At 37.7% G+C, this 27261-nt stretch overlaps 2 protein-coding genes across 3 annotated transcripts in view; both read right to left on the bottom strand.

Moving 5' to 3' along the window:
- Window positions 1-1609: 1609 nt before the first annotated feature.
- The window catches only part of LOC128865446 (beta-1,4-glucuronyltransferase 1), a 104998-nt gene continuing 79346 nt past the window's right edge, over window positions 1610-27261 (bottom strand). Inside the window, exons 2-7 of one of the 2 annotated variants that reach the window (XM_054105839.1) lie at window positions 25938-26000; window positions 7247-7615; window positions 6696-7180; window positions 6189-6617; window positions 5813-6122; window positions 1610-3335 (exon numbers count right to left, since the gene is read on the bottom strand). In XM_054105839.1, the coding sequence (XP_053961814.1) occupies window positions 3138-3335; window positions 5813-6122; window positions 6189-6617; window positions 6696-7180; window positions 7247-7450 (1626 nt within the window). In that variant the 5' untranslated portion in view covers window positions 7451-7615; window positions 25938-26000 and the 3' untranslated portion in view covers window positions 1610-3137. Of the gene's footprint in view, window positions 3336-5812; window positions 6123-6188; window positions 6618-6695; window positions 7181-7246; window positions 7616-9199; window positions 9288-25937; window positions 26001-27261 lie in introns of those variants that run through there. The other variant, XM_054105840.1, reaches the window with a different exon arrangement.
- LOC128865447 (DNA polymerase delta subunit 3) lies at window positions 7773-9406 on the bottom strand. Its single transcript, XM_054105841.1, has one exon. The coding sequence runs from the start codon at window positions 9305-9307 to the stop codon at window positions 7868-7870; it is 1440 nt and encodes a 479-aa protein (XP_053961816.1). The 5' UTR covers window positions 9308-9406; the 3' UTR covers window positions 7773-7867.

A 27261-nucleotide genomic window follows, 5' to 3' on the forward strand; every position in this document is an offset into this window, starting at 1 on the left:
TCTGAACCTATGCGACATTAACAGAATTCAAATGTATTTTTCCACAACCGCAATTTTACTAAGCCCCAAAACCGCAAAAAGGTCCTCTCATCGTTAGCTGGCAGTACTTGGGCAAAGATATGTTGCTAGCGACATTTAAAGCAATTGGCTGGCCAGTTCTGACTTACGCTGTGGTCACCTGGCATCACTGATTCGAAGTGGATAAAACTACAAATATGTCAAAGTACTGCAATCAGGAGAGCTACGGAATGCCTACTGATGTACCCTCTGCAACAGCTACACAATGAGGAATCAATACTCCGAGTTTTGACCCAATTGCATTCTGGATACTGTAGTGGGTTAAACTACTACCCATCTAGAATTGATCCCGGTATTCTCAATATATGCTCATCATATGCAGGTATACCGCACGATACTAAAAACCTATTCACAAGCCCTCTTAAACCCACTCAACAAACATCTCTCTCTCTCTGGACCCAACCTGTCGAAGCAGCACGTTTTCTGGGTCTATCGTTAAATGAGTTAGGCGAAAAATGATAACAACAACAACAAACTCTCTCAAACAATCTCAATAATAGTGAAGCCATTAAATACTGTTGCCACGCATTTCATTAGAACTCGAATTTGAATAGCGGCAGGTTTGCATCTCAACCTAAATACTTTAGCCAAACTCATTTTTCTCAGTAAGCATAAGATGGAGGTTGATGAGTTGGGCTGAGCGTATGTGACTTTTTTCTGATCACACTAGGCCGTGATGTCTACTTCACATCATTCTCATGGCAGCCGGTTACATTGCTCGAATGACTCGAGTTTTTCCCGACCAAAGGCTGCCGCCACAGTAAACTAACAGTGTCTAGTGCACCGTACCTCTATCTACTTCAAATAGTTTGGTGTCAGCTTATGTCTCGTAGCGTTAGCTCTTCGCTTCTAAATTCGTCTTTGATGGTATTTTGTGCCATGGCAAGGAAGGGTTCGGATCCCATTAATCCATTAATAACGAGACCACAGTCTCTCTAACAAATACATCAGCCATTTTCTGTTCATTTATTCACATGTGTCCTGAGGCTGGGTTCAATAAATGTCACTAAAAATAGTCTTATAGATGAAACGTCTCTCCTGCCCGTCTATGCAACGAAAGCACTGCGAGATGCAAGATTTTACAGAGCTCAACGTCGAGTTGGCTAGTGCAGTAAACTCACCTCCTAAATAGCTATTTAAACCTGATATAACTGACAACTGCTTAGCACGAAACGAAAACGAACCACAAAATACTATTCGCGCTATTTGCTAGTCCTATTGGGACATTAGTGACGCTTTCACTACTGGCAGAGTCAGATTGAGAAGATTAATACACAGTCAGCAAAGTATCTGCTAAGCAAAGCTCTGCTGCAACAACAACAACAACATGAACAAAGTTGGGGGCGGGGGGGGGGAAATCATTTTTTTTAATTGTTTACTAATATTCAATATGAAAAATGTGTGTTTACATATACATACGCAGTTATGTAACAGTTCAATACAGGCAGGCAGTAGTGAAGTTTACGTAAATAGGCGCTTAAGCGTCAAATTAGTGTTAGTAATTTAGACAAAAGGCCACAGTAGCCATAGCTTTAAGATATAGTTAACTGTAAATACAGTTGTAAATTAAAAAACAAAAATTAAAAAAATAGACAAAAGAAAAAAAAATGAATAAAGTCACTGTTTACGTAAAATATAAATGAAGGGAACTTTCAAGTTCTAAAACTAATACAACAATAAAGCATACATACATAAACTTATAAACTATACATTTTTGCGGAAATGTGTAGCCATGTACATATGTAAATGTGTAAGTGCGTGTTTGCTATGTATGCACTTAAAGCGATTTACACAGTTTTCTTCAGCTTTTAAATACATTTAATTTTTTTATATATAAATGTCGGCTGCAAGAACGTCATAACCTAAAAAATTTAAGTTTTTTTTTTTTTGAAGAAGCACTTAATAGCTTGCAAGAACATTTTCTTGTTGTTGTTGTAGCAGCATAAACATTCCCCATGCATATACTGGGGAGTGCTGCTGTAGTGACAAGTCATTGGCCGGATAGAAATCCGGTAACGTAGAACCGACTGTCGTAGTGAACATTTTCTTCTTATGCGCATTGCTGTCAACAGATGCAGTTATATATTTTTTACAACCACTTTCTGTCCTTTCTGCATGCATTTGCATTATGACGTTCTTGCAACAAACGCGCATTTTGTATGAGGATATACAAGATTTATATGTTGTTGTATGACTACAACGCGTTTACGTTTTTTTCTCTCATACATATATTTTTTGCAATATGTTCGCCTCTCTCTACTCTTACTATGTAATTAGCAATACAAAAATATCTAAATTTTTCTTTATTTTGCCTTTTTCTAATTTTAAACGTATTTTCGTTTTTACAATTTTTTACATTTTATTTTTATGAATTTTTTTTTTCTTGTTTGCATTTTTCTTAAGTTTTGCTTCATACTTGCGCACGGGTGTTAAAAACTACAATACAAATATTATAATACGTTCAATTTGTTTTTAAATGAAATATTACAAATGTAGGTACACACATATATGTACATATACATGTATATGTGTTACAAACATATAATATATAATTTAAAAAATAGTACATACATAGTATATTTTAAGTGATAAAAGTAAAGTTAATTTGCATTTTTACGCACATTTAAATCTTACAAATCGTTTTCATACAACAATGCCATGGAGCAAAGACAATTTTAAGCATACATACACATGCGATATTATCTAGATGTTATTTTTTGTGACACTGTTATCACTTATTTTTAAGATACAAAAATATTTTTGAGGTTCCAACTTTAAACAAAAACGTAACGGAAATCAAAAAGGCATTCTATAAAAAACATTTACAATACGTTGGCTCGAATCGACGCTGCTAATTGATAATTACTAATCGTTATTAACTATGAATATGCTGGCAAATATCTAAATATATATATTTTTTATATCTCCATCGATAATATTTCTCTTTAACACTTTTCGACTTAAAAAAGTAGTATTTTGAATTGTAGTAGTAGTCTTTTAATTCCATTCTTATTATAGCTTAAAAAAGTTTTTCAACTTTTTTGCCAATTTATTAGTTACTATACATTGCAACCCTGTCGCACGCCATACATTATCTTCAATTCCGGATAAATGATTTTGGTTATTAGTTGATTCGTTTTACCCGCCAACATGGCACGTCGTTTATCTTTTTGTATTACTTTGATGCCTGGTTTGTGCACGAGGAAGGCATTGTCCAAAATATGGAACTCGTAGTCTAATACACAGAGCGCATAACCCTGAAAAAAAATACAACCCAATTAGTAATAAAAAAGTACTAATTAAACTAACTAAGTAACATCATTTTAATTTAGCAATCACATTGTTGAACTTAATCGCTTGTAGACTTCATTCAACAATAAGTCCTTTTATGAAGCAAATAATTTGTAACTATCAAGTTTTGGTGTCCACAAGAATGATAGAGAGAAGATTGCGCACATTAGAGAGTGCGTGACGTCACGTTTGCCAAGTTGTGCAGTGTTGCCAACCATTTGCTCTTCACAATAAATTTAGTGCTTTTTTATACCCAAAATGCGAAAATTTTCCAGATTGGTGGTTGTTTCTTTTTGTTTTTAATTTAAAGCTACCGAAACTGTTAGTTAAAAAAAAACTGTATAATTAAACAAAAGAATGTTAAAAAAGGTCACTCTGAGATGATTTTAGTGCTAATGCAAATTTGTTGATTCTTATAAAACTTGATAATTTGAAAGTGCAAATTTAATTTTCTGCTCGTTTTAAGTTAATGCAAGAATATTAAATGTTCTTCTCTCAACTCTTCTTAACATTGAAGACCTTTTTAAAAAGCGTTTGCATTTACTGAATGCGAATTAAAACCATAGAGGTGTAGTCGTTTCGTCCGGTCCTCAACCCTTAGTGGGGCATAGGGCATCTAGAGGTGTATTCACAGTAAAAATAAGCAACAAAATACCAGAGAATACTGAAAAAACCATAACGACATTTTTACAAAATGAGTTACATAAACTCAAATATAGCAAAAAAGTTATTCCCTAAATTAAATTGTACATATCCATAACACATTTATTTAAAAACACGAACATTTTTGAGGTAATTTGTCACCCATACAAAGTTCTTTAAGTAATTCAGTAAAAATTTGGTATTTTATTTTCTTTTAATGGGCATTTTAGTGCGCTTTTATATCCAAAGCTAGGCAGCACTGCAGTAGCGAGAGAGAGATTTGACTGCTGAACGCAGAAGAACACCAACAACAATTGCAATCGCGGGCAATGCGACCAGATGTTAATAAAAGTAAAGCTACATAAAACTGAGTGAATTATTGAACTAATTTTTAAAAAATGTATATTTTACAAAATTATAAACATTACTTTTAATTAGAACAGGTTAGAAAAATGTCATGAAGAAGGAACTATTAAAACTCCGAGACTAGATAACAAAAAAAATGCTAAATTAAGTTACGAAAATGGTAATCTGGCCATACTGGTGCGAAAACCACGCAACTCATTGTCAAATTCGCTGAGAGCAAAGTAACGGTACCGCAATAGGCGCCATCTCATTATTCTTTCCATCAGGTGGTGTCCATGTATCCAAAAAACTTACAATGTAGGGGAAAGTGAGAGAGAAAAATGACATTTCATTTTGAGTGGAAGTTGTAAGTTTTTACTGGATAAATTTTTACTTGTAAGAATTTGCAAGTCAAAAAACAGCTGATCGCAAAGTAAAAATAAACACGAATTCAAATTTGCAAATTGAGTCAAAGTTGCAAACTTCAAAAGAACAAACGGTTATTAAAATGGATGATGTGAGAAAATATACTTAGTTTGGCCATAAATTCTGTGACAAACTTTGTAATGTGTACGACGCGCACTAATTTGAAGGAAAAGGTTCCGTTATCTTTGCTTTTATTCGTATGCATTGTCTACTCATAAATTAAACTCAGTTTCGTGGCAAATTTCGCTACTTAACCATGAAGTGGGGAGGTAGGGAAAATAGCAATGCAGTGAAATTTACGAACTGCTGAAAAAAATTAATATTTCGAGGTGCACGTGTCGTGGTTATTACACGATCAATCCTTTTTCCCGAACGTCTGAAGTGACAGACAGAAAAAGAAGTGGTCGTTCCCGCGTGGTTCGAACCAGTGCAGCCATAAACGCCGTCCGACAAAGAATTCGCAGAAATCCCCTTAGAAAACAGAAAATCATGTGCAGAAAAATGAATGTATCGATCAGATCCATGTCAAGGCTAATTAGATCCCCACATGAAAGCCTCCCATCGCTCAACTGATGACTTTTAACAATGCGCTTGAAGAAGAGACATGAAAATATTCTTTTCACAGATGAGAAAATTTTCACTGTTGAAGAAGTTTTTAATAAGCAAAACGACAAGTCTAAAAATGTCATTCCAAGGGTTCAGGGTGGCCTGCGTATGATTTGGTGGGGAGTGTCTTTTTCGGCGCAAAAAGGGTTAAGACCGGGGCAAAAGACTAGGACCAAGAGGATGACTCAGAAGGTTTAGTTTTTTATTTTATTTGGGGGTAGCGCAAAATTTGAAAATTCGAGTGATTTTTCCCGCCAACAATTTAATCAGCTGTTTGTATATCTTGCAAATAGTTACTGGTTTTGCGTTCATGTACTTTTTCTTATATTATTCGCTTTGAGAGTGGATTCTCGGAAATTAAGTTACTGGATAATTTTTACATGAACAGCCCTACTTAACCTTACTTGAGGAAACCTTCTCTCACCTGCGTCATCTTATCACTTTTTCCCTCCCAACTCAGCCGTTCGTCATAGTGCGGATCCGCATTCGTTCCAATGTAAATCGGCTCCCAATGCCTAAAGTATCCAGTACGTTTGCCTATGTGGAAGACACTCAGTTCCTCCGTCTCATTGGCGGCCATCCACTCTTTGGACTGTGGTACGCCATGACAGCTGGCGCAGACGCGCTTATGGAAGGGTATCGCTTTGCCGGTGCGCAAGTACTCTTGCAATTCGGTTTTGTCATGTGGCACAGATACATTTGCTTCCACCTCGAAAATGGGCAGCGGGAAAACTCTAGAATTGTGGTTTAAATAGTATATGAGAAATGCGTATCATTCGAGTATTTGTTTTGCCACTTACCTTGGCGCTTTACGGTGCAGATATGCTTCGTTGCGCGCAATCATTTCGAGAAATTTTTTCACTAGACCTGGATTTGGATACAACTCAATATCTGAGGCTAGTATAAAGTGTGTTAGGGCGGCATCGCGCGCTATATTTCTGCCCACATTCACCGGATACAATAGTTTCTTTTGTGACTTATATAAATGGCCGGAACTAATATTGAAGTAGGGGGGTGGTATCGTGCAATTATAGGGCGTCTTGAGCACGTCCGCCTGTTTCATCACTTGCTTAGGTATGTGTTTCGTGCTAAAGTAGAGGTGAAATGTGGTAAAAGCGCGTACCAAATGGCTTTCAGGCAGACAATCACGCAGGTACTTTATGGAGTCAACGGTAGGTTGATAGTCGGTGCCAGGTGTGTGCAACGCAATACTCACAGGTGCATTCCAACTGAAAATATTGTCGTGATTAATACAATTTTATTTTTTACAATTGACACAACACTATGCCACATTATATTATATTTACCGTTCTAGCAAAGGTATCAGATTATCCAAAAATGAATAATCGGCATGCGTTGTGTATGTGATTGTTTCGGTGCACTTTAACGCGCCATGATCGGCGCGCACGTAATTCTTGAGCACCCAGAAGTCACCACGCTGCAAAACCTCTGGATTGTAGTCACGATTGTAACAATTCAGTAGAGTTTCCAGCCGTTCATTCAAATCCTTTTCATCACCGGTAACAATATAACCCTCGGTAATAGAACTATTCATGAATGCTGCTCCTTCTGGAGCGCCACCACCAATATTACCCACCAGAGCACCGGCTGCCGAACTGCCGGAAGCGCTATTCGTGTGATTTTGTGCAGGTGATGCGACTATTTCGCTTGGCGCAGCAGGCGCCGCTATAGAGCCTCCAGAATCATTGGACCCTGGCGGCGCCGGTTGCAGATCACTAGATGCGGCTGGTGGTGGCAGTGCCGATTGTAGCTTATCGCCTACAAGTGGCTCCTACAATAAAAAGAAAAGTTTTGCTTTATATTACGAACGTAAATTTCTACTGATATCATTGCTTACATTATTCGGTAGTTGCGTATTCGAGGGCTCCACTCCTCGTTCCTGTATAAAGAATGTGCTGCCTCCATTAAAACCGCTACCATTGCCAATCATGACGTGACTGCATATGTAGAGGATGACAATAATATTGATGAGTATGCTACAGCGGAGCAGCCAATTGCGCCGTGTGAACATTTTCTGGCCTAAAGGTTCGAAACGCACCATTTGAAAATACAGTGCGGCAGTGGAGGACTAGTTGTTACGTGGTTATTGGAAGGAAAACCCTGTTGGTGTGTGCTCGCCGCCTAAGAAAACGATTTGTTGCCCAATAAAGTTTTGAACAGCAGTAATAGAAGGGTGTAAAATCAGACCGTCAGCTACAAAGTACACCTGCAAAAAAAAGGAAATACTTTTTCTTTTTACTCTACATTTACAAAATTTAATTTCAAATAAATTGTATTTCTTCACGCCATATGAACTTTCAGATTTTTCCTAATTTGTACATACAAACCACAAAGGTTCCGATTACATGAAAACAGATTAATGCTTAACATTTGTTAAACTCCCTTTTTATTTAACAGTCTTTAAAGTCTTAAGTATACAATTACACAATAATCTTTTCAGCCGTTTGGTGACTTAATACTACTTTTTCTTAAAGAAACTCATTATATTCCCTTGTTTCGTCTTAGGAGCTGCCGCCGGAGTTTGCTTCGGTTTACTTTCTTTTGGACTCGTTTTGGCTGGCGTCTTTTGACGTGAAGAAGTTGTCGCTTTCGGTTTCGAGCTTGGTTTTTTTGACTTAACGGTTATAACAAAGCCATCCTCATCCAAATATGTCTCTGACTTTGGCGGCGAGTCCTGTACATCTGCCGATACCGCTTCGTCCAATTTCTCTTGCTTCTTTTGCGGTTGCTTATTATCTTCATCTTCTGCATCCTCATCATCTGAATCTTCGATCCGTAAGCGTTTGCGACTGCTTGTTGCTGCTTCTTCCTTATCAGTCTCTTCCACTCTGCGTCTCATCTTATTTAACTCTTCCTCCTCGTCAGAAGACTCCACTAAAACTTCAACCATTTTCTCTTTCTTTTCTATAATTTTCTTATCTTCCACATCTTCATCCTCCGAGAATAGCTGCACGGAAGTATTTGATTTCTCCTCTGCTTTCTTAGATGCTTCTTTAGAAGTATTTGATTTCTTCTCTGCCTTCTTAGGTGCTTCTTTAGAAGTAGTGGGTTTATCAGCTTGCTTTTTGAAGAAGTCGTTCAATTTCTTTGGCGATTTTTCACGTACAACTGCAGTTTCAGTTTTATTGAGGGAAGTAGGCGCGTCTTTGCCCTTTGGCGCAAAGAAATTACCAATGCCTTTTTGACCACTGGCTACTGCTGCGGTTTTTTTGTCTTTTGGCGAAAGTTTCTTTTGCTCGTTAGATTTTTGTGACATTTTCTTTACGTCTTCATCATTTTTACTTTTGCTATTTTGCGGCGAGACTTTTTTGTTGTCTTCCGATGAGATTTTTGAAGTAGATGCACCAGCATGAGAAACGGCGTCAGTTTTGCTAATGTTCGGTTCAGTTTTGGCAAAAGCGCCTGCAATGCCTTTAACTGATTTTGTTTCTTTTTTCGTGTCCACTTTAACAGCAGCGCTAACATTAGTCGTATTAGCTGTATTCCCATTTATATGTTTAGGTCTACTTTCACGCACTTCCAAGTTTTCCAACTTAATGGCGCACCATGCTACCGGTTTCAAGTCCTCCGCCGGCGCTTTCGCGCCACCTGCTACCTCCACCGAGTAGAGCGAAGATTCAGAATCTTTTAATTTGTTTAACCATTCATCTAATTTTGACTCGCCCTGCACTATTTTAAATATTTCTTTATTTGAATCGCCGGCTTCTGCCCCATGCACAACATATCGTTTCACATATTTAACGCCTTCTTTCTCTTGGCGACTCAAGTAGTCAGTTAGAATGCTACTCACTTCCTCAATTGGCATATGATATTCATTTATCAAATCCGTTAATAGTACACGACAATCGAAATTTATTAGGCAATCGTTTAGCGCTTCTTTCAATTTAGCAGCGCACATATTTTTAATATTTAATATTAAGATTTTGTCAAATGAAAATCCTCAGAAGCGCACAATTTACAACCAGTGCTCGTTCACAATGAATTTCACAACGGCGCAGCTGTCAAATAGTAATGTGGATCTTATCGCGTGTGGATGACATAAGCGAAATATGCGGTGTGGATGCACTGCAAGAAATAAGTAATAAATATTGGAAGTGTGCAAAAGCACGTTATATTTAAAAATCTGTAAAATTTAAATCTTTTAAACATATATTTTCTTCAGAAATTCGTTAGTCACTAATTAATTATTTTTTTAATAATATAAGCACTTTTTATTATTTATTTATTTAATATATGGAAAATAACAATAAATTATTATTTTACAATAAAAAAGGAGCACTAGCTGCCAGGGCTTACTTTTAAATATCAAATATATTTTCACATATGAAAACTGTCTACAGATAACACTATTTACTTCACTTTAAAAATGTAGCACGATAAAATTTAATGAAGAAATTTTCTTAAAGCTGCTGAACTGCTTCTAATTATAAAACGTAGCCACTAATTATTATTAATTTTTTTAATATAAGCCATTTTTAAACCCCAAATATATTTTTACACATAAAAACTGTCTAGAGTTAAAACCATTTACTTTTCTATAAAAAATATAACGAAAAAATTTAATGGAGACATTTTCTGAAAGCTTCTAATTATAAAATGAAAGTAAAAATAAATCAAAGCCATGTAAAAATTAATAGTAATCAAATGGGCACCAATTAGTTCTTGAGTAGATTAATAAGCTGGCTGAGTTGAAATACAGCTCCGCTCCACTAACAAGACCTTGCTAGGAAATTCACCACCCAACAATAAATTGGAACTAATTACAATTGGTTTAGAAGCGGGGAGTTTCCTAGCCGAGTTTTGTAAACGGAACAAACGGAAATTGCACCTTCATGCCTTTATATATTTTTTGCTGTATTAAAAATAATACAACAACAATATTAAAAAAAATACCAAGCCGAAATCTGCACAATCATTTCACACATATTCACGCACTCGTTGATCAGACGTCAATGAAGTGACATTGTGTTAATTCTTTTTCGTATATCACTAGTCCAATATCAGGTTTTTTGTAAGCACATCCCCTGTTACGTCAGCTCATCAGCTGATTCTGCCAAATTCGCTGAGGGCCGGTCTGTTATTGGCCACACTAAATGTTATTGGACAGTAAATTAGCTGATTCTTTCACTGAGCGCAGGATAACGAGAGAAAACGCCCACATAGTTTTGTGGACAATTTGACATCAGAATTTATTTCGTATAGATTTCCGGCCTTGACTATATAGAGAAGAGTTGAAATTAAGTGTTTGAGAGAAAAGTTACGAGTTTTTTGAAGGCTACTTGAGAACAAATTTTTGAATTTGACGTTTTAACTCTATTTCTCCTGTAAAAATTAAAAGTTCGAGGATTTTTCCTTTTCGCCAAGGCTTTCCTCCTTCGTTTGATACTCTAATCATAGTGCTTCGCGAATACTGAACAGTTATTTGAGTCTCATTAATGTTCAAAGTTCTTCGTCCCTCCCAAAAGACTCTGATAAGCGTAAAAGCGAGAAATTAGGTAAGTTTATATGTCGTAAATACGTAGATTTTTTAGAATTTCTTGTCCGCACAAGCCCTTTTAGTACCGTAAAATAAGTAAATCGGCAGTTAAGGGCCTTATAGAGCATGAAGGTAGCTTGGGGTTTCAAAGATATGAACACTGTCTTGAAATAAGAGTACCAGGGATCTGTAAGATCGAAGTTCTTTTCTCTTCTGCTACACGATTATTTTATTAATCTATTCAACTTACCTGAATTTTAATTTCTACACTTCCGACGAGTGGGTTTCACATAATGGGGAAGGAATAGTAGTCCGAGGGATCCGAAGCCTAGAAAATAGGGGAATGTGAAACAAGTTGGAACTCAGTTTCCATTAATTTTGTGACCACAACTCCTGAGACGTGAGCTGATGCGTTGTCGTGATGGAAAAGAAGAATCACTGGACTTCCGCGAATCAAACGAATGCCAAACACAAAGAAATATACCGATCTGGCTGAAATTTGGTGTGTGCTCTTCCAAGAGACGTTACCAGCTAAGCATAACTTCCATACGTGCCAGTAGTGCTACCTCTTTGACTTTGCACGGATTTTTCAAACGTATATAAATACAACAATACCTTGTATACAAACAAGCAATCAATGAAGCGCGTAAAGGTTAGAATAAAGATTTGCAACAATCAAAATCATTTTTTTCATTAATAAAAAAGTTACTCAAAAACAAATTTGGATGATTAATTTTGCGCTACCTTGTATATCCAAACTGGAAAAAGTTGTAAAGTCACAGTTGCCCATCTTTTCGATTGTTTTAAATACTTATTCGTGGCTGCTTATTAATATTTACACCTTGGGAAACTGTTAGTCACTGAAATCATTTGTGCGTGTGTATTCACAATTAAGCTGTCGAGTACCTACAGAAAATTTGGCATTTTGATGTCTTCACCTCTTTGTTTATTTAAAGGTATAATTAAATATACAGTAGTGCTTTTTTTTCGTTTTTCAAACTACCTTTTTGTGCACTCGCCTCTGGCCAACTAACGCAATACACAATTGAATTTCATGGAATTAGCAAGTGAATTCTTCAAGATGAACAAATATTATTACAAATTGGTTTGCAGTCTCTGCAGTGTTTCTTGATAGGTTGTTGTTGATGTTAAGTTGCTTTGGGGGGAGAAAATATTGTGACTAAACAATGATTTCCACCTTTCCTTTCTATTAGCCGGCATTGTTTTCAAAGCATTGATTGATCATTCTTCCCCCTTTCGATTCTTTGCCTCTGTGGCAAAAAATACTATAGCTCGGTTTTTTTAAAGCACTGAGAAGGCATCCATCATATTTATGATACTTAAAAATGAATGTGAAAAACAATTTATACCTGAGTCCTCACTGGTCCCTGAGTGTATCGAGAAACTGAATCTGTTAGGCACGCACAATCGCATCGGGCTAATTTGGGTCTCAGGACACAGGGGTATAACTGGGAACGAAGTAGAGGGCGCATTGATAAGAGAGGCTGGGGTCTCGTTATTAATAGGACCCGAGCCCTGCCTTGCAATGGGACAACACACCATCAAGGAGAAGCTTAGGGGCTACTCCCGGCGAAATATCTACTGTTCTAATATCTAATGTTATGGGTATTCTCACAGGTCATTGCAGATTGTTGTTTCTGCGACCAATCCCCGGAGACTCCGATACAGCTTCTCCTTGAATGCAGCGCTATAGCGCGTTGAAGGTTGAGACATCTCGGCCAATTGCTGCTAGAAGGAAAGAACAGAAACTAAGTTCACCCCAGTCTTTAAGTTTAATTAGGGAACTGGGTCTGAATGAGGTACTGTGATGAGTGGAGGGCACAAAAGATCTAATCTAATCTATAAAAAGACGGAGATTGATCACAATTGTAGAGATTGACCACAATTTTCAGTAAAGCCTGTCTTGTTGGAAGAACTCAGGCCCTATCAAAACGCTTTTTGGTCAAAGGGGGCTCGAACATTGGCTAAAACGTTGGTACAAGTGTGTTAAGTCTATTTGAGGGGATTACTTTGGAAAACACAGAACAAATATTGATGAATAAATAAATATTTTTCGAGAAAAATAAAAAGTAACCTTACTCATTTTGATCTTAACTGCAGAGTATGAGCTCGTATACATGAATGATTGAGACTATGTTAAGCAATTTGTATACCTAAAAGAGTCACGATTTACTCAGAAAATTTAGTTTGAGTTAAAGCTCACATTTTATGTAGGAAACCCAAAATAATCAATTCAGTTTAGTAAATACAGAAGTTATTGACTCCTATAGCTAGGGTATTCAGACTGCCGTGGTGGAGTCCTCGTAGGTAAAGCTCTTCACATAATATACATATATATTATTGGCGGGTACACCATTTTTGGGTATGTGGCCGAGCTCCTCCTCCTATTTAATGTTTTTGATGGGGGTACCTACAGTTTCAAGGCGACTCCGAACGGCAAATGGTTGTTTTTTTTAAAAGGAGCTTTTTCATGGCTGAAATGTACTCCGAGGTTTGCCATTGCCTGCCAAGGGTAGCCGCTATTAGAAAAAACTTTTTCTGCATTTTGGTGTTTCATCGAGATTCGAACCTACGCTCTCTCTGAATTCCGAGTGGTAGTCACGCACCATAGTCAGCTACGGGGGCCGCCAGCTCATCATTTGCTGTATTGAAAACGGAGGCCACTCCGAACGGCACTTGGTTTTTTACATGTATTTTTTTCACTGAAAGAAAAACAGTCGGAGGTTTGCCATTACCTGCCATGAGGCAAACAATATCAGAGTAATCGTTTGTGCAGTTCTATGCCCATAGTGAATACCGAACTACATACATATGTTACTCACAATCTTAACCAGTTACTTCGGCCGCACTTGGTGCCAGAATCGGCTCATTTGTAAAATTAAATTTTCTACCAACATGTGCAAATTGTTTTGCGATTATTGCCAGGAATTCAAAGGCGGAAAAAATATTAAAATGCATGAACAAATCAGCACAAAAAAAAAACAACAACAACGAGGCAAAACAATAACACAATAAGCGGCAAAGAAAGTGTAAAAAATGCGAAACTCAAATGGGATATCTTCGCCAAATATGAAACCGGCTTCCAGACAAAAAACAAGCAACACATTTGGAGAGCATTGGCATCAATTAGTCATATTTAAGAGGAATTCAAAAGTGATCAGAGGAATTGCAGGAACAAAGAAATGACAACAACATAAAATACAATTTTAATAAGAAAAAATCGTCAAATAAGCAAATACTTAGAACTAAAGGTTTAAGCAAACGAAGCAATAACTCCGTTAATAGACAGATATGGCATACGGGCCCTTCAAAATTAATGTATAGGCTTCAATAACGTCTCCAGATCAACAACAATAGTTGGCTATCGGTGGAAAAAGACACCAAAGAAAATAAATAAATAAGAAGAAATAAAAAAATGACAAAAAAAAAATCTGATGAGAAAAAAAGTCAGGAAAAAAGCCATTTAAAGTCATTTAAGCTTAGTTTGCTGCATCATATCCATGAATCGGCATGAGATAAAGCAAACAAGTTTATGAAATTGACTCTTTGAAGCATACGCAGAGCCAAAAACTGTATTCAGATCGAGTTTGGTACCATTAAAATTCGGTATTGGAGCGAGAAAACAGCTGAAACTCAAACTACCAAATTGTAACCTTGCAGTAGTGGGTCTGAATACCCTTATCTATCTTTAATGTATATGCATATTGGCGGAATGTTCTTTGGCCGAGCTCCTCAAAGAATTTTGGGGTATACACAAATGCATTATTTTTGTGATTTTTCCACAAATGAAGAGATGAAGAGAAGCTTTTTTGTGGCCGAAATACACGCGGAAGTGTCTAATTGTCTGCAGAGAGGGGACTGCTATTAGAACCAACTTGATCATTTGATGTGTCATGCACCGTGATTCGAACCTGCTCACTTCCGATTGGTAGTCACGCACCAATCCATTCGGCTACGACGGGCGAATGCTCTATTTCATATGCTTCGTCAGAAATTATTATATACTTTTTCACTCCGCTCCGGTGCATAGGGCCTCAACAAGACTCTTCCATCATATACTATTTTGGGTTGTTGTTTTGCGCCGTCCCATATGATGTCGGCATCTGCTAGTTCGCGGAATATCGACCTTCGCCAAGTTGTCTTTGGCGGACCGCGACCTCCGCTCCGTTGCGGGTTCCAGTGCCATTCTCGTGATGCTATCTTGTGGTTTTCAAAGCTTATCCATCCCCACTTTCTGCGCTTAATTTGCCATATGATGGGCTCCTCATTCGATGATCTCCACAGCGTGATGTTGCTGATGATGTTTGGACAGAATATGCTACAGATGATGCGGATGATGTTTGGTCAGAATATGCTACAGATGATGCGGAGGCATTTATTGACGAAAGATTGTAGCCGAAGTGTGATGATGTTGGAGACCAGTCATGTTTCACTTCCGTGCAAAAATACTGACTTCACACGAGCTGAATATTCGCTGCTTAGCGCGCCTGGAGATTTGCGAGCTCACCCATACTGTGAGCATTCGCCCAAACTCCGTCCTCGCATTGTTTAGCTTGAAGTTGACCTCTTCATCTACTCCGTCGTCTGTCGTGATAGTGCAGCCTAGGTATTCCACCAGACACCCATTAACCATTATAGGTATTGCTTTATTGTGATTGCCTCTCGTAGTCTTTGTCTTGGCGATGTTGGCCTCTAGTCCGACAGTGCGTGCCAGCGCGACTAGTCCGTCCGCCTTCGCTTGCATGTCAGTGAGTTTGTGAGAGTGGAGGTAGATGTTATCGCCGAAGTCTAGGTCCTCAAGATGTCTGATGAAACTCCATACGATGCCTCTTTTGTGCAGGGTCAATTGGCGCATAACGTCGGGTAGAAAATGTAATATTTATAAGCTACGTTTTAGTCAAAGTGCGTGGAATTGGCTACTAACCGCAATCACCTTCTTTCCATGCCTTTATCCATTTCACGAGAAACATACCCCGGGCATAAAAAGTTTAGTTGATCACTTATCTTATTACTAAATTTTTTACTTATTGCCACGTATACGAGTTATGGCAGAGGAATATACTAGTATATATGCTTCCATCCCATATCCAGCATTTTAAGATTTCATTTAAGTGCATACTTTGCATTCGGGCAGTCCTTTAATTTTTTTGTTGTTTTGTTTTTTTGTTTTAAAATTTTTGTATGCATGTATATTGTTTTTATATCTTCTTCAGCTCCATCGAACAGCACAATAATTGGCACCCCTTCTGTGTTTTATGGTTCTTAAAGGAAAATACGAGCATTTAATGTTCCCTCTACAAGTTGATTATAGGAGCGAACCATCACCATTCATTCACTCATCTTCACTGAAGTATTGCGAACTTCTGCATTTCATCGAATTTATTATTGCCCATATAAATGGGCAGCTGCTTTTGAATTGCCTTCATAAAAGTAGTTTTTCTATAGTAGCGAAACCGAAAAAAAAAATCAAAAAAAAAGTAAAAAAAAAAATGTGGGAAAAACTTATCCGGTGTTGCTTATGCTACATAAATGTACATATATGGGGAGCATTTCAAAGCAAACAGTGCGCTAAGAGCAATGAAAATTCAGTTTTACCAAAATCGATTTATTTTACTCAAAATACTTAGCATATTTTAGTTCAATATAAGGTAAACTCGCACCGCGTTTTTTATATTGTTTTTATGTCGGGACAGACTAGCAAGCATAGCACTCAGATAGCATTAAGTCCATTGTTCTGCACTTGGGTTCCCTTTTTAATTTCTTTAAATTTGCTAGACCTCCGAAGAAAGCTGACTAGATCTTGTGGTGTCAAGGAGCCAAGGTGGTCGCTTCTTAACACATCAGTGCCAAAGACCTCAAACCTGATTCGAGCGAAGGCCAGGCAGATGCACAGAAAGTGGTCCGCCGTCTCACCTTTCTCTCCACATGCTGGGCAGAGTACACTGTCTGAGATGCCTATCTTTTCCATGTGCTTAGCCCATAGAAAGTGGTCCGTCAGCAGTCCAACCAGCTGCCTACATTCCCTTCTGCTTAATGACAGGAGGATCTGCGACAGTCGGGCGAACATGACAGATAATATCAGTCACCTTAAATCGTTAGTAAGGCATGAAATCATTTAAAATGACTATTTTAGTTCGTCGGCCGTCAAGCCGTTTAATACTTATATTAATATAATTAATTCGGTGAAGTGAAACTTTCTGACCGAAGTATCTACCTTTAAATAGACGCTAGTTATTACCTTATTAAAAAACTTGTTTCAAAAAAAATCTTTTCACTTTGGAATTCCCCTCGTATGTATTTTATGCAAAGCAATTTGCACTTTTTGCATATCTATAATGGAAGAACTATAGTATGTACTCCGACATGCTTGATTTGAGGATTCATAAAAGACAAAAGCGCCCGTCTGCCTTATGTCTACCAGATCTACCACTGAAATGGATTTCGACCACCATAGCATTCTAAACAGCAATAAAAAATGTGAAATGGTACAGATGCTTTGCGATATGCTGGCTTACTGTGCAGAAGACCAAGCCATAAATGCGACTGTTAGTCGCCTGGGAATGAACGAAAATAATTATCTTGCATACGTTTCAATCAGTGCACAAAGCACAATGTCTGTACAGTATGTCTTAATTCTCCAAATATAACTAGGAATCAAAGCTAATGGGACTAAGGGCGATTGAAGGTAAGACTTGTGGTTTCTTCAGGAAAACAACGGCCTGCTCAATCTATGCTAGATACCTTCGTTAAAAATTTTAACTACCAAATCCACATTTGACTTGAGATTCGATTTGATTCAAAATTGACTTTGAAAGTGATTGGCCTTCAACGCGAATGATGTTGCCATCCGATCCCTAATATATTTGCTTGCTGGGAGAACTGTAACACTAAATTTTTTGTATCTGTGAGCTATAACCCACGTCACAGCTTAAGAATCGTCTGGTGTGCAGGTGAAACTTGAATTTACTGGGGACATTTAAATGAATGGCATTTAAACAAATCAATAATGAAGGTAACTTCATTTTTATAAAGGATATTTTAGATAAAGGAAGTACGCATCAAAGCCGGGACTAACCCGGCTTAAAATAAACAAAAATCTCCTGACCGATAAACGGGCTTAATAGTCACGTAATAGACAAACCTGCTCAAGTGTCTAGTAGCTGCCAAAGTAGATGCCATTTATGATCACTGATGATGACTTTATAGTCTTCACAAAGCTAACTAATTAAATTTGGTTTATAGGGGTAACAGAATGCAACTGGATGTGCGGAGAGAGCGCTCCATCTCGTTTCAAATTGAACGTTCGAAATTCAATTTCAACAAAAAAAGAAATACAAACAAACAGGAAAAAATTACGCGCACAGGCTTCTAACAAATTCTGATAAATTCCTGTTAAACTCTCGGATAAAGTAATACATTACGAAAGTTACCTGCTTTGCGCTATGAATTAGCATCGGATATTTTTTTTGACTTTTTCTTAATTTTTATGAAGCAATTAGACGACTCCATAAAACCATGCAACAAACGTATTGAGGCAGCTTACAAACAGTTGTAGCAAACGAAAAAATGGCAAAGAAAAAGTGGAGAGCCACTAAAGTAGGGAGGTGAGCAAGTAGCATCACTTTAATGCAAATTTAATCTCAATTTTAGAAGTTTTAATTACACCCGACTGGATGCTGGAGCATAAAAGTTAGTGGTTTTGAGAAGTGCAATCGGCAGACCGCAGCAAATAGCGAATGAAGAAAGAAAATAAGCAAGGACGTCGCGGACTTCGACTGATTGTAAGCTAAATACCTTTTCAGGTAACTCAAAATTCAAGCCACTAATTAGATTGGTGGCCGCCATAGCCGAATGGGTAAAATAAAAGAAGTTATTCGTACCGAATTTCATTTTGAAATTTTATAAATCAGTAAAATAAAAGAAGTTATTCGTATCGAATGTTAGTTTGAAATTTTTCTCCGACATCCAAAATACGTCATCATCTATTTTTTCAGATCATCATCTTTCATCTATAGAATGTCAAAATCTATAAACCAATATTGGCAATTTAGAAAACTAAAAAGTAGAAAAAATCAAATAAGCTGCTTTACTGCTAATATCTGCTCAAAATGCCTTGGTCGTAACAAAGTTTTTGAAAAATCTACGAAAGGACGGTAGAAATGAAGTCAGCGATGCTGTTCAACGAACTTCGAATTTTCAATGTAGCCATTCGATTTCAGTGATGTATTTTCATAGAAGTTACGAAAATATACTACGATGGATTCAGCGACACCTTTATTGGATGTTTGGCAGAGCAGCTCCTCCTATTTGCGGCGTGCGTCTTGATTTTTTTCCACAAACGGAGGCGCCTTCAGTTTTAATCCGACTCTTAACTGCAAATGGTTTTGTGTGAAGAGCTTTTTCACGGCCAAAATACGCTCGGAGGTTTGCCATTGTCTGCCCAGGTGTGACCACTATTAAAAACATTGTTCTTGTTCCATCATTCGATATTTCATACCTGATGATTCGAACCTACGTCAATGAATATACCGCGTAGAGTGTAGGTACCGCGGATGCGTCGCTTCGTTGACATTCAGCCTATGATAGACACCTTTTGGCACAAAAGGCGAGTTATGCTAAAATCATGCGAAAAGTCCAAACAGCTTTTTTATGCATCTCTGGTGCAGTCTATCCCAAACAAAGCGCTGAAAGAGCTAATCAATTTGCCTGGACTTAATCTCGTAGGGAAACACAAGGCCGCCGCCTCGGCGCTTAGACTTAAAAGTATGGCGCAAAGACCGGCGGTTTGGCCGAGCTTCTATTTTGCACATTCTGAATAGAAACAAACCAGAAATAGACTATTCTTTCCTGACTCACCTTCGACAGACTCTTCAAGATAATCATCCCGCCAGGAAGAAAGTGGCAGAAACCAAGGCCATTCAGAAGGGGGGATTTTATACAGATGGTTCCAAGCTAGACGATAAGGTTGGCTATGAAGCATTTTCGAAAGAACTAGGCCTGGAAGTATCCGTTCGACTACCAGACTACTGCAGCGTCTATCAGGCAGAAGTTCTAGCTGTGAAAGAAGTGGCTACGAATCTACATAAATACGCATACCGTAACAAAAATTACGATAAATATCTTCTCGGATAGCCTTTCTTTTAGAACTTGGAAGGAAAGACGCTCGGTCGATGGTCGTTATTATTACAAGAGAGAACCCATGGGGTCAACATATCACAACCATTGGAATCATTGGGGCATTGCATTGCTTAGAGAAGGCGGATAGTACTGAGCATTTTCTCTGTGAGTGCCTTGCCTTTGTTAGATCAAGGCTACGAATTTCGGAAGAATGAGTAAAATTTGTTTTTTCAAACTGAAGGATATTTTCAGATTTACCAAAGAATCTAAAAAAATTTTTACAGGTCTAACTACCACCATTTCTCTATTTTATCCTATCTTTTTCCTTCTGTTACTTCCCTCCTTCCCTCCTTTCCTCCTTGACTATCTACGCTTTCACCTTACAGAGCTTTAAATATAATGGGATTTTTAGGCTGAGTATTTTAGGAGTTACCAAATCTCTCGGTGCTTCTTAACTCGACTTTTCAAATTTCAATTTCTAATTTCTTCCGAGTGGCTAATAGGAGAGAGATGAAGGCAACAACTAGGTTAGTATGGCCGCAAATAAACAAGAAAACGACGAAGGAACTGCTTAGCCTCTCAAAAGAGCACGTGTCGAAGGTCGTGGCTATTTGGCAGGCATTCCTTGCGACTAGGAGTTTTCTTCCATGAATATTGTAGAAGTTGTAAAGATGAAGAAGATGAAGAAATAGTTGAGCATTTCCTTTGCAATTCTTCAGCCTTAACAAGAGCTATAACAAGAGCAGGTAGTCTAGGTAAACACTTTTTCAATTCTCTTACAGAGCTGTCTGACATGCGGATGGGACCAAACTTCCGATTCATAAGAGCCATAAAATGGGTCCACGAAGAAAAATAAATGAGGTTTTCGTGTTCCGCACTGGTATCACAACAGACCTGTGTGATCTCAGTGACTTGGTCGTACGGACCAACTACCACCATAACCTAACCTAACTTAATCTAAATAACTTTCGAATGGGCTTAAGTAGATATGTGGATATATTGGTCATATTTCTGTCATGGTTTATATTTTTTTTCACATTTGTGATATCAATTTTGTACCTCGGAATCTTTTCTCGCGAGACATATTGTACATTCTGTCAAAAAAATATCGGGAATTGTTCATTTAAATAGCGCGTGTTACACATACTTCAATGTCTAAATTTTTTTTGCTGGATTGTTGGTACAACTGTCCTCTATAGCGTCGCAGAGTTTGGGCGTGATTTGTCAATTAGCTTGTTTTTGGCAATTAATTATGTCAGTCAACCGCAGGTATGCTCTGCGATTTTCACTATGGATAACAATATTGAACAAAGAATTTGTCTTAAATTTCGTGTTTTGAACAGGACTTCGTGTGCTGAATCGGTGAAACTTTGCAGAAAGCCTATTGCGAGTGTGCTTTATCAAAAACACGGGCCTAGGAGTGGTATAAGGATTTCGCAGAGAGCTGAGAAGTCGTGGAGATTTGCCCCCATCTGGTCGCCCATCACCGTCTTCAACGGATGTAAACGTCGACCAAGTCAAGGAAATGGTGCTAAAAAACCCTCATTTAAGTTTGAGAGAAGCAGCTCCTGACCTTAGCGTGTCTCACGAATAAATTCGCAACATTTGAGTCTGCGAGGATATCCAGTATGAAACCAAATAGATTCAATTATACGCATCATAAATGTGGTGAAAAAATGGTTCTGCTATGAAGCTTTAATGAAGGTATACAATTTAACCGACGTACAACTAACCATACCACCGCAACACACACTCACTTACAACCACATACAAGTGCACGACTGCCGCGCTAAAAAATTATTAATGATTTTGTATACGTAATCATGTTTGTGTGTTTTTGCTATTTCAACTGCAGTTAATTTTTCTCAGATTTGACTTGAAGCAGTGGAGAGAGCAGTGTGTGTGCGTTCAGCAAAATGCCAAAGGGAAACAATTTCTTGGCATACATATGTATCGGGTGTTTTTTTTTTTGCTGCATGAGAACTATGGATATCGATAACTATGGTTTGACAGCTGAGAAGGACAAACTGTGTTGACATTTCTGTTCAATAAGGTTTGGCAAGTCATCATGAATCGTTTAACGCCAGAAAAATGCTGGTTCAAAATGTGGAAATTTAATTTGAAAAAATAAAAAAAACTCTGTTCACGAAGTATGATACATAGAGCACCAGCGGCATCATCGGTCTTTCTTCCTTTCGAAATGAGCAAGAAGCTGCCGTTACGGTGAATGGTGAGCGCTATAGAGTCATGCTGACTGGATTTTTGTTACCAAAAATTAATCAGCTAATCATAGCCGACATTTGGTCCCAACAAGACGACACAGCAGACGATTGATTGCAATATTCAAGTCACTATTGACGCCATACGGCCAGATTTATTGGAAAAAGTAGTTAAAAATTTGACACATCGAATGGATCATATAACTCGTAACCATGGCGGACATATCCGGAATATGTATAATATATAAAAAAATTTGCCATGAAATTATCTACCAGAGGATAATAAAAAAAATGTCATGAAGTTATCTACCAGAGGATAATAAAAAAGAAATCATTCCAACAATATTTCTGTTTTGTATTATCATTTTAAGTTCTCAAGCTCTTAAAAAACACCCTATACATATTTTGTACATGTATGGATTTGTAGCTGGCTTACATGGTCGTTTAGCTCTAAAAGTTTTAAAGAAATTCAACCACTGAAAATTATAAAACCGCAATGAAAACTTGAAAAAGCAGGAAATTGTGTTTTTGTTGCTTGGCAGGATGGAAAACCAAAGCACAGTTGGATTAGTTTAGGCAAATAAACTGCGTTTTTAATATTTCTGCAAGGAAGGCGATCAACGAAACTGCGCATACTTTAAATGAAAATAAATTAAGTGTTGATGGAGCAGAGCGTCGATATCGTTAAAGAAAATGATGCGCCTATTGGGATTGTAATTTGAATTGTTTCGCGATTTCGCGACGTGCGATGAATATACGAGTTTGAAAATTGGAATACTTGGTTCAGAATTCAATTCTAATGTGAATCTAATAAATGTCTGACTTAAGCAAAAACAAAAAAACCATCAGTCAAGCTTACAGCCCAATTCTGAACTATGGTAAAATAAGTAAAATATCCTTAGAAGATGGGTACTTTTGCCGTAAGATGTTACCAAAGTAAGAAAGTATTCATAGAAAGTGTTAAAAAAAAATGAAGCAATTTAGTCAAACATGCATTTGTCATAGTTTATTATCTCATTCACTTTCAACTACCTTTAATTGCATAAATATTTTTTGTTTTTTATTTAGCTGGGGAATAAGTTCTGTTTTTATATTTTCTTTTATTTTACAACGATTTGTTTGCTGTTTGGCAAAGGGTAAGTATCCATTATCTTTTTCTGCTCTACAAAACTATATTAATTCCATTTTTGAGTTATTTAATTTTTTTTTAGTTTTGAGGCTTAGAAATGGAATAACCAGGAGGCAAAAATCAACACTTGCGACACATGTTCTTCTTTGCTATTCATCGGGGTCAAAACGCTACCGAAGCCGCCCGGGACATTTGCGACGTGTATGGAGAAGGTGTCTTAGGCGAGTCTAGAGCACGGAAATGGTTTGAAAAATTCACAAATGGCGACTTTGACGTTGATGACGCGTCCCGCAGCGGAAGGCCTTCTGAATTCGATGAAATCACTTTTGAAGTAGAACGGTCGCCAAACTAGTGTTGCATTGGCGGAAGAAATAAACTGCGATCATAAAACGATTCTCAATTACCTTCATTTAATGGCATTTACCGATGGTGCCTATACATCAATATGGAGCAAAGAAAGGAATGGGTGGAGATCCGCCAAAACCGAGAGTCAAACCGGATCTTCATCCAAAGAAGTTCATGATATGTGTTTGGTGAGACTGGGATGGCATGGTGCACCGGGAAATGCTCAAAAAGAATGCCACGATCAACAAGGAGCTCAACATTGCCAAGCTACACCGCGGCTATTCGACTGAAAATACCTGATCGACATTGTCAAACCATATTCGTTCACGACATCGCCCGGCCCCATGTTGCACAAGTCGTCAAAGCCGCACTCCAAGAGTTCGAATGACAAGTCCTTCAGCATCCGCCGTATTTTCCGGACCTTGAAACGACACATTACCATCTTTTCCGCTCCCTGTTAAACCATATGACGCACGTTACGTTCGATAACAAAGAGGTCTTTAAAAACTGGCTCTGCAACTTCTTTGACACCAGACCAGGCTTTTTTGGCGGAACGGCATCAACAAATTGATCAAGAGGTGCGAGAAGGTTAGTGGAATCAGAATACATTCAATATTGTATGAACATTTGGTCATCAAGAACATTTCTCTCGTTGGATGCTGCACAATTTGATAATTTCCCAAAAAAGAGCTCGTGTAGATTGGTGTAAAGAAATATTGGGGAAATTCAGTCGCAATGGACTGCAGCATGACTGTACCATCAAAACAGGTGACGAATCTTGGATTTGTGCATATAAGCTGAAAAAAGTAGCAATCGACAGTATGGGTGTTCCAATACGAGCTTAATCCAAAATAGTTGTTTGCGGAAGAAGCATCCCAAAGGAAACGGTTGCTTGCTTTTTTTAGAAAATCTGATCATGTCGTAACTGCATCTTTAGAGGAACTGAAAACAGTCAATTCCGAGTTGTACACAACCTTTTGTTTGCTAAAAGAATAATGGAAAACCAACCAACCAAATGACAAATCATCCTTCACCTAAAAAATGAGTGATTCTTGTTGTTGTAGTAATTTACTAAACCCTACCTGTGCGGTATAGTCACCGATCGCCTTCGTCTAACTCATCTAACAGTAGGTCCAGAAAAATTTTGGTTCCAGAGGAAGATGGGTGGTAGGTGAGTAGGTTTAATGGGGCATGTGAATAGGTGGCTAGTGTCGGACGGGGTCGATTCTGGATAAGTAGGATTTTAAACTATTACAATATCCAGAACGTAAATGAACCAAAATTACGGGGATCTTGAGAGGCAGCTGAAGTTGTGATGGTGGTTGAACTCCGATAATGGCATTCGGGGGTCGGAAGTTCCAGAAGGTGGTAAGAGTCTTCCGATGGATGTCGTTTAATGTCAGTCTGTATACTATCCGGTCCAGCAGTTGTAATTGTGTTTTGTCCTGGATCCAGTCAGAGTAGTTGAATAGGTGCCTTCTGATATGCCTGCGAGATGGCTCATACTCTAGCAAATGTCTGCAGGGGTGATACCTTCACTAGGTATGTGAAGGTGTTGCAGGGGGAGCCATCAGAAGGGAGCCCGCAGCGGTCCTAATTGCATTATTTTGACATATCTGGAGCTTTGTTCACTGCGTATAATTATTGAGGACCATGTTGCGATTTTGGACATTCCCATCGCAGCTGGTTCCATATATCGGAATGACTCGGGTTTTTAATGACCAAGGGCTGCCAGCTCAGTAAACTAGCTTTGCCTGTGCACCGTACCTCACAATGCGTGTTCTCACGTATCGGCTTATACAAGAGTGTTTTTGAGCACTCAAAAAACCGAATTACTGAGTCATCCGCCTTGGAGCCCTTATTTGGAACCTGTTGATTTTTTTGTACCCGAACATCCAAAATAAAGTGCAAGGCCATAGTTTCTCAATGCCCTAAGCAACTGTGGAAGTCTTGAAACAGCTCGTTTTGGAGTTATCCATATCTGAGAGGCAAAAGTGCTTTGAAAATTGATTCAAGAGAGTATATTTTAGAATATTTTGAAAAACAAAAATGCCACTTTCATTATTATTTTAATTAAATTAAATTTTTTTAACTAAAATTTTTTATGCATCTACGACTTTTATTTTCTATGAAATCTTGTGCCTTAAGGAGTTCAAATAATAGTGTAAACCAATCAAGATTAATTACAATTTAGTAATAATTTTAATGAAATAAAACCCACCTCTTAGGACTTGTACTTCTCATTGCTTCTTGCCCAGTAATTTGCCGCAGTTATTTAGTAGTGCTGAAACGAAATGAAAATCCAAAGAAAAAATTACTTTAACTGTTAGTCAACCAAAATATTTGATGTGTATCTCATATTACGTTATTGAAAAATAGAAAGAAAACGAAATCCATCTCAATCGAAAACTGCTGCTGAATCAATAACAATGACAATTGCTGCGTGCGAGTATTAACGGAAAAAACAACATCATTGAACAATGAAATGTTAATCATATAAAAGCTCAATGAAATCACCAAAAAAAAAACCCAAAAGTTGCTTATATGCGTACTTAAGTACTTTTTCGCGCTCATTTCATGGCTATGCCTGCAAATTCGACAAGTTGTGTACGAATACTTTGCGGCATTGGATTGTCCCACTTTTTTTAATGGGCAAAAGTAAAGAAGAAACAAATAAAAACTCAATACAAAAAGTAAATATTAATCGTTACGTGTGTGCATACCCTGTAGGCAAAATTACTTGTTCTCAACTATGCAAAGTACATATAAATACATACTTTGTAACCAGTTTGATTTGTAGACGAAGTAACTCGAAAGAAAAATCACATGTTGTGGATAGTTGGAAAAGCAAATAAAAATTGGAAAAGAGAAATGAAAAATAAACATTTCAAAAACATTTTATTATGAACTAAAATATTATACAAGGAACGAAGTTGATGATAAATAAGCCAGGAATGGAGCGGCCAGCACAATGCATAGCTCCAGAGCCATTATGAACTAAAATATTACACAGAGAAGGAAATGGCAGATAATTAAACGAGGAAAGGAGCAGCGACCCAACTTAAGGGTCCAGAGCCATATTGTAGGCTAAGAAAGGGTAACTGCTTCTCTCTTATTCAGGAAGTAGAGGGACGACAAAGAAGGTCATACTACAATCAAAAACAATAATAGGTAGATTTAACCTAAACCGATTTAAAGATTGTATGGAATGAAACAACAATAATTTCAGAATCATCACAGGGATTCTAACAGGTCATTCTAGATTGAATTATCATCTTACTGAGCTGGAAATATGCTCCAACGAAATTTGTAGGTTCTGCAGGGAGGAAGATGAAACCGCCACACTTGGGCTACATAAGCGGAACAAAGACCTGGGTAAACATAATTTACCAGAAGAGGAATAAAACTCAAAAAAACAAGTTGGGCTCAGAAAAATATGCTGAATCCATGAAGGGGCACATTATATATAATATTTCAGGTCACAGAGCTGAAATCCTTTATAATAAGTTAGGTTAAGTTAGGCCGCCGTGGCCGAATGCGTTGGT

The sequence above is a fragment of the Anastrepha ludens genome, chromosome 5, assembly GCF_028408465.1.
Source record: "Anastrepha ludens isolate Willacy chromosome 5, idAnaLude1.1, whole genome shotgun sequence".
Taxonomy (NCBI): domain Eukaryota; kingdom Metazoa; phylum Arthropoda; class Insecta; order Diptera; family Tephritidae; genus Anastrepha; species Anastrepha ludens.